Below are 12,573 nucleotides of genomic sequence, written 5' to 3' on the forward strand. Positions count from 1 at the left end.
GCCATCTTGGATCTCTTCGGAAACCTCCACCACGCCTTTCTCTCCTTGGCACAAACCTGCCTTCATTGTTCAGTGAAGCTTGATCTTCTTCATCTTCAAACTCATCCTCGTGGTAGTCATCAGAATCATTCATGTGAGAACGCCTTTCTTGCCTTCTAGCATTAGGGCCTCTTTGGGGACGCTCCTCACGCAAAGTAGGAATAACAGTGTCTTGCCTATCCATCCGATCCCGAATCTCATTAAACACCACGTTCATGCGTTCAAATTGTTGTTGCATAGCCTGTAAAATGATGGACGACTCCTCCCCTCCTTCCCAATTTGATGTTTCACACCTGAAAGACATACTTTTGAAATAACAGAGAATTGTTAGAAATAATTCCTCACAACACTCCCTCACGTGTTTGCACTCAAATTATGTCACTCCCACTCGTGTTTCACTCTTAAATTGGCTTTTTCCTGATATTAGTCTCACACTCTCTTGCCTTTTTCCACTCGTTGCTTCGCCTTGTCAGTTCTGCAATGAACTAACAAACTTGATCAAGAAATTCAACTTGTAGTGTTAAAACAAATACCAATGGCAAGAAAATATGAAAGAAACACTAAATCAAAGGAAGAAATACCAAATAAAAATAAGAAGACAAAAGAAAACAATATTTTGGTCTGAGAGAACTGAAACTACAACAAATTTTTTTTTTTTTTTGCTATTTCCTTTCAGATGTCTTTTTTTTCACTTTTTTTTTTTTTTTTTTTTTTTGGGAACTGGGTGCACGATTTTAACCTAGTGCACTTCAATGAAAACAAAAAAATAAGAACGATGAATGAAGAACACAACAGAAACAGGATAGGATGATAACAGGAAACAAAAGATAAAGGGATAGAAAACTGATTTTAGAACCTGTGCTCTGATACCAAATGATGCGAACCTCAATCGACACGCTTTGAGACCCAACAAAAATATTGGAATATTTAACCCAGGAAAGCTAAAAATCATATTTATGATAGAAACCCTGACCCAACGTTTATAAGAGAAACGCGAACCAAAGGTATAAGTTGACCTTGACCCAATGATTATAAAGAATCACGAACCAAAGGTATAAAGTTTGAACGCCACAAGGAAGAATCCTTGATAAGTTCACAGTTCTTTAAGAACCAAAAGAGAGCAAAGCCTCACCTTTTCTGAATTTTATTCAATAATAATCTGAAAACCGTTTACAGACTTCAGAGCCTATTTAAGGACTCTACAAAACTTGACAGACAAGAAAATATATTCTGAAATAACTCCTAATTGATACCTTACCATATCAGGAATCAAGTTTGACCTAAAAAGCATTAAATGCACCTAAAAACAAGGAAAATACCTAAAAAACGTACTAAATAATAAAACCCTAAATAAAAGCTGATTTGGTCTGAAATTAGCAGATCCAAAATAGGAAAAAATCTGCCTTAACTGATACAGAGCTAGAAAGTCAATCAGCCATTAATTCATGCCATAAATCACTCCCAATTAAGTCAGATCAGCCCTGAATAGCTTGAATTAAATTTACTACACTTTTATCTTCCTTTGGGCCAAGCTTGGAACATCCGGCGTTAGAATCAGCCCAAATCTCTTGAATCAGCCCATTAAGTGCTTCTTGGATCTTCTTGGATCTTGCTCTTGTAATAGGCCCAACTGGAACATGCAATGGATCCTTGAATGCTTGTTGATTCTCATCACCTATTGAACGCCTCCAACGGCTAGAAAGGCAAGGCGCTATATAAATCGCCTTAGAACCTAAAACAAGGTACACACACAAATATCTTAATACACTTAACTTTTATTATTGTCTCTCTTATGTGCCTGACTTTATCATTGGAGACTCATTAGCTGGCACCACGCCTTTCGAGGGACCACTCTTTTTTATCTTATATAGGGATATAGATTCTCTTGGTCATATACGGTCTAGACGAACTCATCTATTGACGAATCTGGCTTTGTACATTCACTTAAATGAGTGATCTAATACATCCCACTTATTATAAAGTTTTCTATTTCTATTGTAATACTTTTCTAAGGAACATTTATATTGTACTCTGTAGATTCGCTTATATGAGTGACCTAATACATCCCACGTAATATAAAGTTTGTCCTTTGTACAACGTAGGTACGTCGCCCCTGGTTGCTGAAAAGTTTCCACATGTCTAATCTCCACCCATTAAGAACAAGCACAGAAACCCATGATCTCTTGGTAATAATTTAAGTTTAGTATAAAAGAGTCAACCTTCAAGATAATGTGCATGTATCCTTTTATCTCTTGCAAGCATTTTTAATGGATATGCTAGTAGATTTACATTAGAGTCTCAAACTATTGGGTTGAAAAATTTGCAATCGGGTATCACTAGGCATAGTTGGTGAAAAGAGAGAACCAAGAAAGCAGAGGGCCCTGTGTTTTGTGCAAATGAATGAATTTGCAAAATCCAAAATAGTAAAAACATCTTTTTTTTTTTTTTTTTTTTTTTTTTTTTTTCTTCAATGAGAAATGAGTAAAAGGAATGACTTGAGTTGACGTCTATTATCAGAGAATGATCATAATAACATTATACTCACTAGGCTCAAGTTTGTGAGAACATGAGATCCGAATTCTGGATAAGGCATAACTATGCACTTAGCCCGGTCAAAGATACTAAATCTAAAACACCAGTAAGCATGTACATCTTTTGTTTTAAATGCACTTTTCAAATAAAGTAATACAAAGAAGGGCATCTAAAATAGTGACATGGAATTAGACACGGCTCAAAAGAAATAGTAAAGTTATAGTGACATGGAAAACGAAATATATGTATAAACAAATAAATAGAAAACGAAATTTAGTACTATTTGGGGAAGCTAAATTAAGTCATAGAAGAGACAGATATGTGGGAAAGAAACAGCAAGAAAATTATATGTGAATCGTTAATGATGTGTGTACACACATCATCAACGTATCAAGTATTTTTTCTCCTCCACGTTTTTCATGCCAAAGTATCTCTTTTTTCAACAAATGGGCAGCTGTACCTTTTCTCATACATTTTCTTGATTTTTTTTTCGTTCACTTCCAAATCTTTGTCAATTTTTACCCCCCCCCCCCCCCCCCCCCCAAAATAAAATAAAATAAAATAAACATCTTTGTCAAATTTTCTCTCCCGTGTCCCACACACATTTGATCAAATTGTAATAATAAACCCTTCAAAATCAATTAGACCCACATTATCCACACACTCAAAATCAATGGATTCCCCATATATGTTTCTAGAAATTTATTCTAATGTCAAACTAGAAGGTTTTTTGGGTTTTCTTGGGGCTTAATTTATACATTTTCCTCTCACATTTTGAGTAACCATTTGAGAATATATATATATATATATATATATATATATATATATATATATATAGTGAACGTGATCGATATTTCTTCATATTTAAGAATATGAATGCCTAAAATATTTCATTATTTTAGCTCAAGTGTGAAACAATTAACAAAAAATCTAGATACATTAAAACACAATCCAAGTTTACCTCCCCACACGCAAAGAAGACTGAAATATACGGCGGCTTGTATTTCTCTTCTTTGTTGCTTTACAGCATCTCTCCAACTGTTAAAAACGGTCCAAGAAAACAAATCCTATCCAATCCAGCTTTGTCATTCTTAGGAATATCCTTCCCTTAAAAAAAATAATACTATACGTGTCACTTGTGAAACCCATATTCTTGATTGTGCAGTAATGTCCAGCAATGCAGCATTGTTGTTTGATTCCTCTTAATGCTCTCATTCTCACGTCTGGAAATTTGAATCGTGAATGTCTAGCAATATTGCAGTGCCATTTTACTATGATAGATTCACTTATTAGCTTGTTGTACAACCAATTTAATATGCTCAGTGTGTTTCAGTTAGCTCAATTAGTAAAAATTTTGTTGTCAAATAAAATATTTAAGATTTAATTTTTATTTATACTAAAAATCAATTAGTGTCTTGGTTTAATAATAAAGAACTATTATCAAGAACGACTACCATAGATTAAAACTCTCACTAAAAAAAATGGTACACATGTAATTAAAAGTAAGACTTGTTAACTAAAAGTAATTAAAAAATGGTGCATAGCAACAAAATGCATCAAATCCCATCAAAACTCTGCAGTTAAGTGTGTTTGGGCGAGAGTAGTATTAGGATTGGTGACCTCTTGAGAAATTCTCATGTTGCACCCTTTTTTTTTTTTTTAATTTGATCACCAAACACCTTTGGTGCGATGGCCACTCTACTTGTGGAGTATGGAGGGTAAGAATCAGGGTTCAAGCAAAGGAAAAACTTTCCATCCCTACCCTCTTTGGCAAGTAAAGGCAAGAATAATGATTAGTTGTCAATATTCATCCAAAAATAAAATAAATAAATAAAAAGAGTTGCCAAGGCCACGTTTGGAGGAATGATCTTTAATAACACATCACACATCGCATTCACATTTCACACTAGTACTTCAAGTTACTCGATGTTTAAAGCCTTGCTTAATTAGATACACGATTGTGAGGGGTTGTTTGGGCATTTACGTGGATAAGTGGTCCAATATTTTTAGTAACGTACCTTGAATGTTTTGAATAATTCAAGTAGTCATCAAGGAAGAACTCTTCAAGTCCAGAGTCTAGACTTATGACTTTTGAGACTATTTAACAGTGTCTTTGGTGAATATATTTTGGGGAAGTAAACAATTTTTGACACATACGGTTCTTTTTTACGTGGAAAAAAAAAAAGAAAAAAAAAAGAAAAAAAGAAGAAGAGGATTTTGATCTGAAAAATGTGAAAAATTATTAAATACTCTAGAAGTATCATAAATGCATACTCACCTCTGTCATTTGAATTATGGGTCTTACCATGAATTTAATTAGTAAGACCTACAATTATGTGAAAGAGAGAAGTATGCATTTATGGTACTCCAAGAGTACTCAATAATTAGCCCCAAAATGGTAAACAAACATCTTTCCTATAATTTATTGCCTTAAAAATCTCTCTTGAAAATTAACAATTTTGGAGAAGCACTCAATCAGGGTGAAAAATTAATATTGTTTTCTCTTTTTTGGTGAGGGATCTAGCTAGTTTTTTTTTTTAATAGAAGAAAGCTGTAAATATCATTAAAGAAAAGTCAAATTGGCTTGAATTAAACCAACCTACAAAAACGAAACGGTCCCTCCGTAACCAGTCATCCATAATATCAAATAAGTATTAAGATGTAGAGGAACATCTTTCATTCACACCATAAAACTCATGATATGATTAACATATTTAGTCAGAAAACATGAATAAAACTAATATTCTGAAAGAATTCTACATAAAACTTGGCATCTGAAATCAAATGACCAAAAGAGGCTAAATATAACTCCTCATCATTCAAAGAGTTAAATGATTATTATCTTATAGTCACCTTCAAGTATAGCTTTCGAAATCTCAATTTCCAAATAGGTTAGTTCAAGAGCTCTCACAGCTGCATGGATCTAGTTGGTAGTTAATAATGTATTTCCAAATGTCTTAATAGATAGTTGCTTATTAATTAAGTTGAAATATTAATTTTTCTGTATTGTCAAAATTAAGTGTGACAAAACACCCCTTTATTGAGTGAGTTTTTTTTTTTTTTTTTTTTGGGTTGTGGAACCCTTTAGAGAGTGAGCTGGTATCAGATAATGGTGTTAATAACTAAGACATTACAAGTTGTCCTATAAGCCACGAAAAAGATGTTGCAATGTTGATATTAATCATGTCAACATGTGCTGATGTGCACTTATAAAGGCGTGACTCACATGGGATGGGTAGTTGTTATTTTGAGACCTAGCTATCACCCTAACATGGCCTGGTTCTTGTTAATTTCTCAAACACTTTAAAAATAAATAAATTAACAAATATAGAGACTCATTAATTAAAAAACATGCACTAACTATCACCATATGAGTCTGCCTGCTGTACCTGCGCTATTCACGCGGCAACACCTCCTCCTATTGAAATTTCAGCAATGAAAAATCAAACCCCCTAATAATATAATATTACACACTCAAAAATTAAAAATTAAAAATTTTTTTAGAAAAAAAGAAAAAGAGACCTCGACTTAGTCCAGCTAAAGTCAATCACTCGGTCGGTCAGCTCTGCCTGCCACGTTAACACGTTCTTTATAAAAGTAGAAGAAAATTATATTTTGCTATTTATAGAAATTAATCTACTAATTTATTAATTCCCTTAGGTGAAAGAGGTCGTAATTGCGTATATAATTAAATCATTTAAAACATAAAATAAAATAAAATAGAAGAGGAAATTTCATTCTCCCAAAAAGATATGCTGTACAATAATTATTATATGGAATAAATAAATGAATCAATATTGAATTAATAAATAAATGATGAACATAACTGAGATATTAACAGTGATTCGTTTCACAATCAATGAACAAATTCACTGTACAGAAACAATTCATTAATAAATAAAAAATCCCTAAAACAATCAAAGACCTAAAAAACAGAAAAATCCAATCTAAGAAATCAATCTTGTGAAGAAACAATCATGTCTTCTTGACTCATCAAGAACAAACGTGGCTTCTTTGTTGGCAAAGGAGATTCAACTTCTTGTTCCACCAAAAGCTGATGAATATTAGTACTGATTTTCTTGTCGGTCCAGAAGTCAGGCAAGGCTGGCAGGTTCAAGTCAAAGTCACGGTGGCTTTGGGTGGATCCACCGCCTTCAGAGAAAGTGACACTGCTGCTTGCGGCGGCGACGGTGTTGTTACTGTTGGTGTTGGTGTTAATGTTGGTATTTGCTGAGTTACCGCCTTCATAGTGGCAGCGTTTGTGGCCGCCTAAGGCTTGACCAGTGGGGAAAGTCTTGTGGCAGATAGAACACTCGTGGGTCCGACCAGAAGTGGAAGAAGTCGACGTGTGGTGGCTGTTGTTTTCGTTGGCGGCGGCGGCAGTGGCGGTGGCGGATTCGGCGGCGGATTTACGGTGGCTGGCTTTGTGTCCACCGAGAGCTTGGTAAGAAGGGAACGCTTTGTTGCATACACTGCACTTGTATGAAAGCTTCGGAGTCGGCGGCTCACTGGTAGACGTGGTGGCGGTTGTGGATGTGGTGGCAGCGTCTCCGCCGCCACGAGCTAGCATGATGAGGCAAAGAGCGAGGTACTCTTCTTCTGTAGTTGGGTTTTCAAAACGGGGTCGCTTTGAGCGCTTCTTTTTGGCCCATGGCTCTGGGTATTGTTGATGTTCCATGTCTTCAAAGCTGAAAGGAGTGGGTGTAGTTGGAGAATTCAGAGCTTCCAAGGCCATAGTTCGAGACTAAAAAAGGAGATAGAGATGGGTAATTTCTTAGAAACAAATTAGAAAGTGTTTTTCTTTTCTTTCTTGTGCGTAGAAACTAGAAAGTAGAAAGAAAGAGTGAGTAGTGTTGTGTGAATTTGCTTTGTGGTGTTTGTGTGTTCGTGCGTGCATATATATACAGGGGAGAGTGAATGTGAAAATTAGGGGTTGGGTTGGGTTGGGTGAGTTGGTGGGTCAACAAAAGAGAGGTGAGAGGAGAGTGAGCTTGGGGAGAGAAGAGAAGACTTCTTCCAAGTCAAAACTATGGTACGCCTGCGCTAGTTAACCCCCACACACACACTCTTTTAATTAATAATAAATAGGTATAGTTATATTAGACCGACTTTGGGTCTTTAAGTGCGTGTAAACCACGCTTCTTTTTAACACGCTTCTATTCTATTTCTATTTTCTATTGCCTTGGATTGATTCTCAAGATAAATAAAAATAAATAAATAAATAAAAACAACAACTAGTTTAGACTTTAGACGCTTCTTCTGCTCACTGTTGTGATAGTTAAACTTTAGACGCTTCTTCTGTCTAGATTGATGAATATGAGATGGGGGACAATACATTACGTGGAGTTAAGATATTAGATTAAGATAATTTCAAGATTTTTATTTTTTATTTTACCTTAAATATTCAGGTTTCGAGTCTCAGCCAAAATAATTAAATACTATCATTTTGTATTTGTGTTTGTATTATTCATAAATTTTAGTAATTGTGACTTTTCCAAATAAGGATTAAATATATGTATAGTATAGTGTGACGTTTACAGGGGTTTTAATATATATAATATAATATAAATTCCTGAAAATTTCAAGTGTGTTATTTTATTTTCAAAGAGATATCTTTTTTGCATCTTAGAAAGCCTTTGTGTTTTTTTTTTTTTTTTTTTTGTTAATTGAAAGCTTATTTGTTTATTTGTTTAAAGTTGATAAAAGTACAATTATATTTTAAGAATAGATTTTTAAAAGTTGTGAATAAAAAAATAAGTTAATATACTAATATGAAAAAGATTGTGAAAATTTACTATTATAAATTCCAACAAAAATTATTAAGAAATTTATCAATGGAGTCAATGGATGTAGTTATAATTTTCTATGTATTACTTTATTTTGAAAAAATAAAAAATGTAAAAAGTTACGTTTTCAAGAGTGAAAAGCAGAAAGTCTAACCAAATGAGCTCCTATAAAATTTGAATTGCTAGTAGCTAAAGCCTAGTAATAATAATAATGAAAATAGCGAGAAACATCCTTGGTTTATTAAAACAAATGTCATTACTCGTAATAATATTTGTTACTAAAATGAAATATGGATTCATGAATTGATCTTATTATTTACTAAAATAATCTATATAAAAAAAAAAAGCCTACCTTTATTTATAATAATAATAATAAAAAAAAAAATGCCCGCCTTGATTTGGTGCACAACCACCAAACTTTTATTATGTAGGCTTTTGATGGGTTGAGATCTTAGTATCTGATGGATCTTATTCTGTTGATAAATATACTTACTTTAGAAATTTAAAAAAGTATTACGTCTATAATATTTTCACAATAAATAATGGGTGATAAGTTGTTAGTAGTTGTAACTTGAGATTTGTTGTGAACATGGTATTTTTCTAAGAATTTAACTGCATGATTTCAACCCACTTCTTTAGAAAAAGAAAAATCCCATGATGTGGAGGATTTACTTGCGATTACATGCCTCTAGCTACCTTATCTATTTAAGATTGTGATCTTATTAAATATTAATTGTTCACTAAAACTATGGTTGACTAGGTTGAGCGAACTGACGAGTGAAAGAGTTTCTAAGAAAAAAGAGTAAATAAAATATGCCCATGACTCCATGAGACTTTTTTTTTTTTTTTTGTTCTCTTTATTATTAGAGGAACATAAAAATCATGTATTAAATTATGCATTTTTTTTATGCATTAATTATAAAAAGACATTGAGATATTCATGGCATAAAGTATGGAAACATTATGCTAGGAGCTTCTTCCCTCTACCTTGCACCATTTTTTTTATTTGTTTAAAATATTCACAACTTGCTCAAAACATATTAAGAAAAAAAATACCCAAAAAAAAGTATGAAAAGTTTAAGTTTAAGTAACTCCCCAACACTGAAGCTACCAAATCGTATTATAGCTAGAGCGAAGGGCAAACTTAGAGAAATATTCCCATTAATTAAACATAACAAATAAGTCAAGCTATATTAAGTGTGATGCCCCAATTTGATGTGTGTAGATGTGTGATGAGTCACATATCAAGTATTTACTGGGTAAATCTAGGCTTTATTAACAACTACAATGAGTCTCAATTGTAACTAGTCCTTTTGAAGTATAGTGCAGATATGGCTAGCGATTTTCCTTGGGTTGTTACATACGGTATCAGAACTGGCCCGGTAACTCTATGTGGGTTCGAAGACACTACTCCACAAAGTGAGCCCTAACGAGGACGTTAGGGATTTAAGTGGGGGAGATTGTGATGCCCCAATTTGATTGATTGTTTGATATGTATGGGTGTGTGATGAGTCCTACATCGGGTATTTACTGGGTAGATCTGAACTTTATTAACAACTACAAGGAGCATAAATTGTGACTCCTCATTTTGAGGTATAGCGCAGATGTGACTAGAGCCTTTAACAATATTCAGTACTAAAAAAAAAAACAGTATTTAATATTGAAAAAAAAAAAACATTATTATTTCTCCACACACACACAAGCCATCTCCCATAATTTCTCTTTTTCCTATACCTTTTATTTTTCATTTTTTCTTCTATGGATCACTGTTTATTTGTATAGGACAAATGATCAATTCCAGCACCATGATTAGTCTAATCTAAACAGTGATATGGTTTACACTTATTCACGTGCCCTTTTAGACACTTGAGAAGAAAAAAAAAAAAAAACTCCCCTCTGTTGCCTAGAAATTGGGATCCAGTTTTGGAAGTTCTTTGTTGGTTGGCTCTACGGAAAGACAGTTTTTTTGAAAATACATGTGGATAAAAAAATATGTGAAAATACTTGTAATGTTATTTAAAAATTGAAAATATGTGTTATAACATATGTATCAAACATGGCCTAAACTTTGTGAGAAACATCCATTATAATTATTAGCCATGTGTTATTATTGCTAGTCCGATGATTATCCTTGTTTTCTAGAAAATATTATAGAGCTTCTCTTTGCTCAGACTTAAGGTTGTCAAAATCGGGATCTTACGTAAGATTGTGGGAGGTTGGTGAGATCGTAAATCATAGGATCGGATCATAGATCATAAAATCCTACATTATTTGAAGAAAAAAAAAATAAAAAATACATATTGGTATATTAAATAATCACATAAATTATACATTCATTGATATAATTACCATACATCACTACATTCTTTTGTAATTATCATTTAAAAAGGTCAAAAATCTCAAAATGTGACACTCTATTGGGATATTTTTTTTATTTGAGTCCAACTGACACCTCTCTACATTAGAGTGGAAAAACTTAGTCTATTAAGATTTTATTTTTTAATTTAAGTCTAACTGAGACTTTTGTCAAGTTAAAAAAGATTACAAAAAACCAAGGTCATTTGGGTTTGTCAGAATCGTATGATCCTACCAATCCTAAACAATCGAAAGGTCCTTAATAGATCCGAATCGTTTTGGGCAAATGAGATCGTAATATCGTAGGATCGTAGGATCCTGATCGGGATTTTGACAACCATGCTCACACCAAAGTTACCAACACGTCCTTTCTCGCTTTCAAATACATTGAATTGGATGTATCAAAGTCATGCATTTAGCTTTTTTGTGGTGTAACTACGAAAATCAAATTTCCTATAGCTTTTTTTTTTGGTTATCATGGTAATTAAAACTTCCGACCTAAATTTTTCTTTAAAAAAAAAAAAAAACATAATCCGGTATTTAAAATGATTTCAAACCATTTATTGGTTTGTCATTGGCTTACATAGCTATATATTATTGGCATGCTTTTTTGTACTATAAAAATTGTTTTGGTTCGTGGCTTGTCATTAGTGTTTATGCATGCAAGAATCAAGATATAAGTTAAAGGATAGTACATCTTCAAATGTTAATGTAGTACTCTCAATATTCCTCAAAAAAAAAAAAAAAAAAAAAATAGTACTCTCAACTTAGCGGATTTGGGTTTTGTTGGCTATCCTATACATGGAATAATAAAATACTAGGAGCAGCAAATACAAGAATGAGGTTGGACCGGGCTGTAGCTAATATGAGTTGGAGAGGAAAATTCCATGCAAGTACAGTAACACACCTCTACTCTCATGCTTTTGATCACCATCCTTTGGTGTTACAAACAAGAGTGGGGTGGAGGAAGCAAAGTAGAGAGTCACATGCTTTCCGATTTGAAGAGGCGTGGTTGCTTTGGGATGATTGTGAAAAAATGGTGCTTGAATCTTGGAACAATGCAGGAAGTGCTCATTCGGGTCTAAACAAAACAAAGGAGAGGATTACTAGGTGTGGGGTGGATTTGGCAGCTTGGGGGTCATTAAAGTCACAACCAGAGACTGAAGAAATTAAAAAGCTCCAAAAGCAGGTGGATGATCTTAGTAGGGAGGAGGCAACAGTGGAGAATGGATCTGCCCTCTTGGAAGCAAGAAGCTTGATGATTTATTATTCAAACAGGAAATATATTGGGCCTAATGATCTCAGATATCATGGTTGAAACATGGAAACCCCTTTTCACCCAACAAGGGGACTGCATCAATGATGTAGGACACAATTTACTGTTTAATTATTGTAATTTATTATTTTTGGTATTTTTATGTAAAAACGTTATTTTAGTTTTAGGTGATTTATTTCCTTGTTTTTAGGTGCATTTAATTTTTTTTAGGTCAAATTTGATTCCTGTTATGGTAAAATATCAATTAGGAGTTATTTTAAAATATATATTTTCTTGTCTGTCAAGCTTTATGGAGCCCTTAAATAGGCCCTTAAGTCTGTAAATGTTTTTCATATATTATTGCATAAAAATCAGAAAATGTGAGGCTTTGCTCTTCATTTGGTTCTTCAAAAACTGTGAACTTATCAAGGATTCTTCCTTGTAGCGTTCAAACTTTATACCTTCGGTTCGTGATTGATTATAATCATTGGGTCAAGGTGTTATTACTTATACCTTTGGTTCGCGTTTCGATTATAAACGTTGGGTCAGGGTTTCTATAAAAAATCTGAATTTTAGCTTTCTTGGACAAATATTCCAATATTGTTT

General features: G+C 33.4%; 3 protein-coding genes across 3 annotated transcripts in view; 1 reads left to right on the plus strand and 2 right to left on the minus strand.

The window, feature by feature from the left end:
* The window catches only part of LOC142644242 (uncharacterized), a 52,347-nt gene extending 49,302 nt beyond the window's left edge, over positions 1–3,045 (minus strand). The window contains exon 1 of the mRNA XM_075818894.1: positions 3,032–3,045. Within this exon, the coding sequence (XP_075675009.1) occupies positions 3,032–3,045 (14 nt within the window). The remainder of the gene's footprint in view (positions 1–3,031) is intronic.
* A 3,309-nt stretch (positions 3,046–6,354) lies between these two features.
* Positions 6,355–7,458, minus strand: LOC142642424 (zinc finger protein ZAT10-like). The gene has a single exon (XM_075816773.1). The coding sequence runs from the start codon at positions 7,304–7,306 to the stop codon at positions 6,527–6,529; it is 780 nt and encodes a 259-aa protein (XP_075672888.1). The 5' UTR covers positions 7,307–7,458; the 3' UTR covers positions 6,355–6,526.
* Positions 7,459–11,550: 4,092 nt separating this feature from the next.
* On the plus strand, positions 11,551–12,030 carry LOC142644243 (uncharacterized). Its single transcript, XM_075818895.1, has one exon. The coding sequence runs from the start codon at positions 11,551–11,553 to the stop codon at positions 12,028–12,030; it is 480 nt and encodes a 159-aa protein (XP_075675010.1).
* The last annotated feature ends 543 nt before the right edge of the window (positions 12,031–12,573 follow it).

Source organism: Castanea sativa, chromosome 7, assembly GCF_040712315.1.
Source record: "Castanea sativa cultivar Marrone di Chiusa Pesio chromosome 7, ASM4071231v1".
Taxonomy (NCBI): domain Eukaryota; kingdom Viridiplantae; phylum Streptophyta; class Magnoliopsida; order Fagales; family Fagaceae; genus Castanea; species Castanea sativa.

What these genes read in the sequence shown, in the direction of transcription:
- LOC142642424 (XM_075816773.1), bottom strand. Translation starts at nt 7,306, where the DNA reads ATGGCCTTGGAAGCTCTGAATTCTCCAACTACACCCACTCCTTTCAGC.
- LOC142644243 (XM_075818895.1), top strand. Translation starts at nt 11,551, where the DNA reads ATGAGGTTGGACCGGGCTGTAGCTAATATGAGTTGGAGAGGAAAATTC.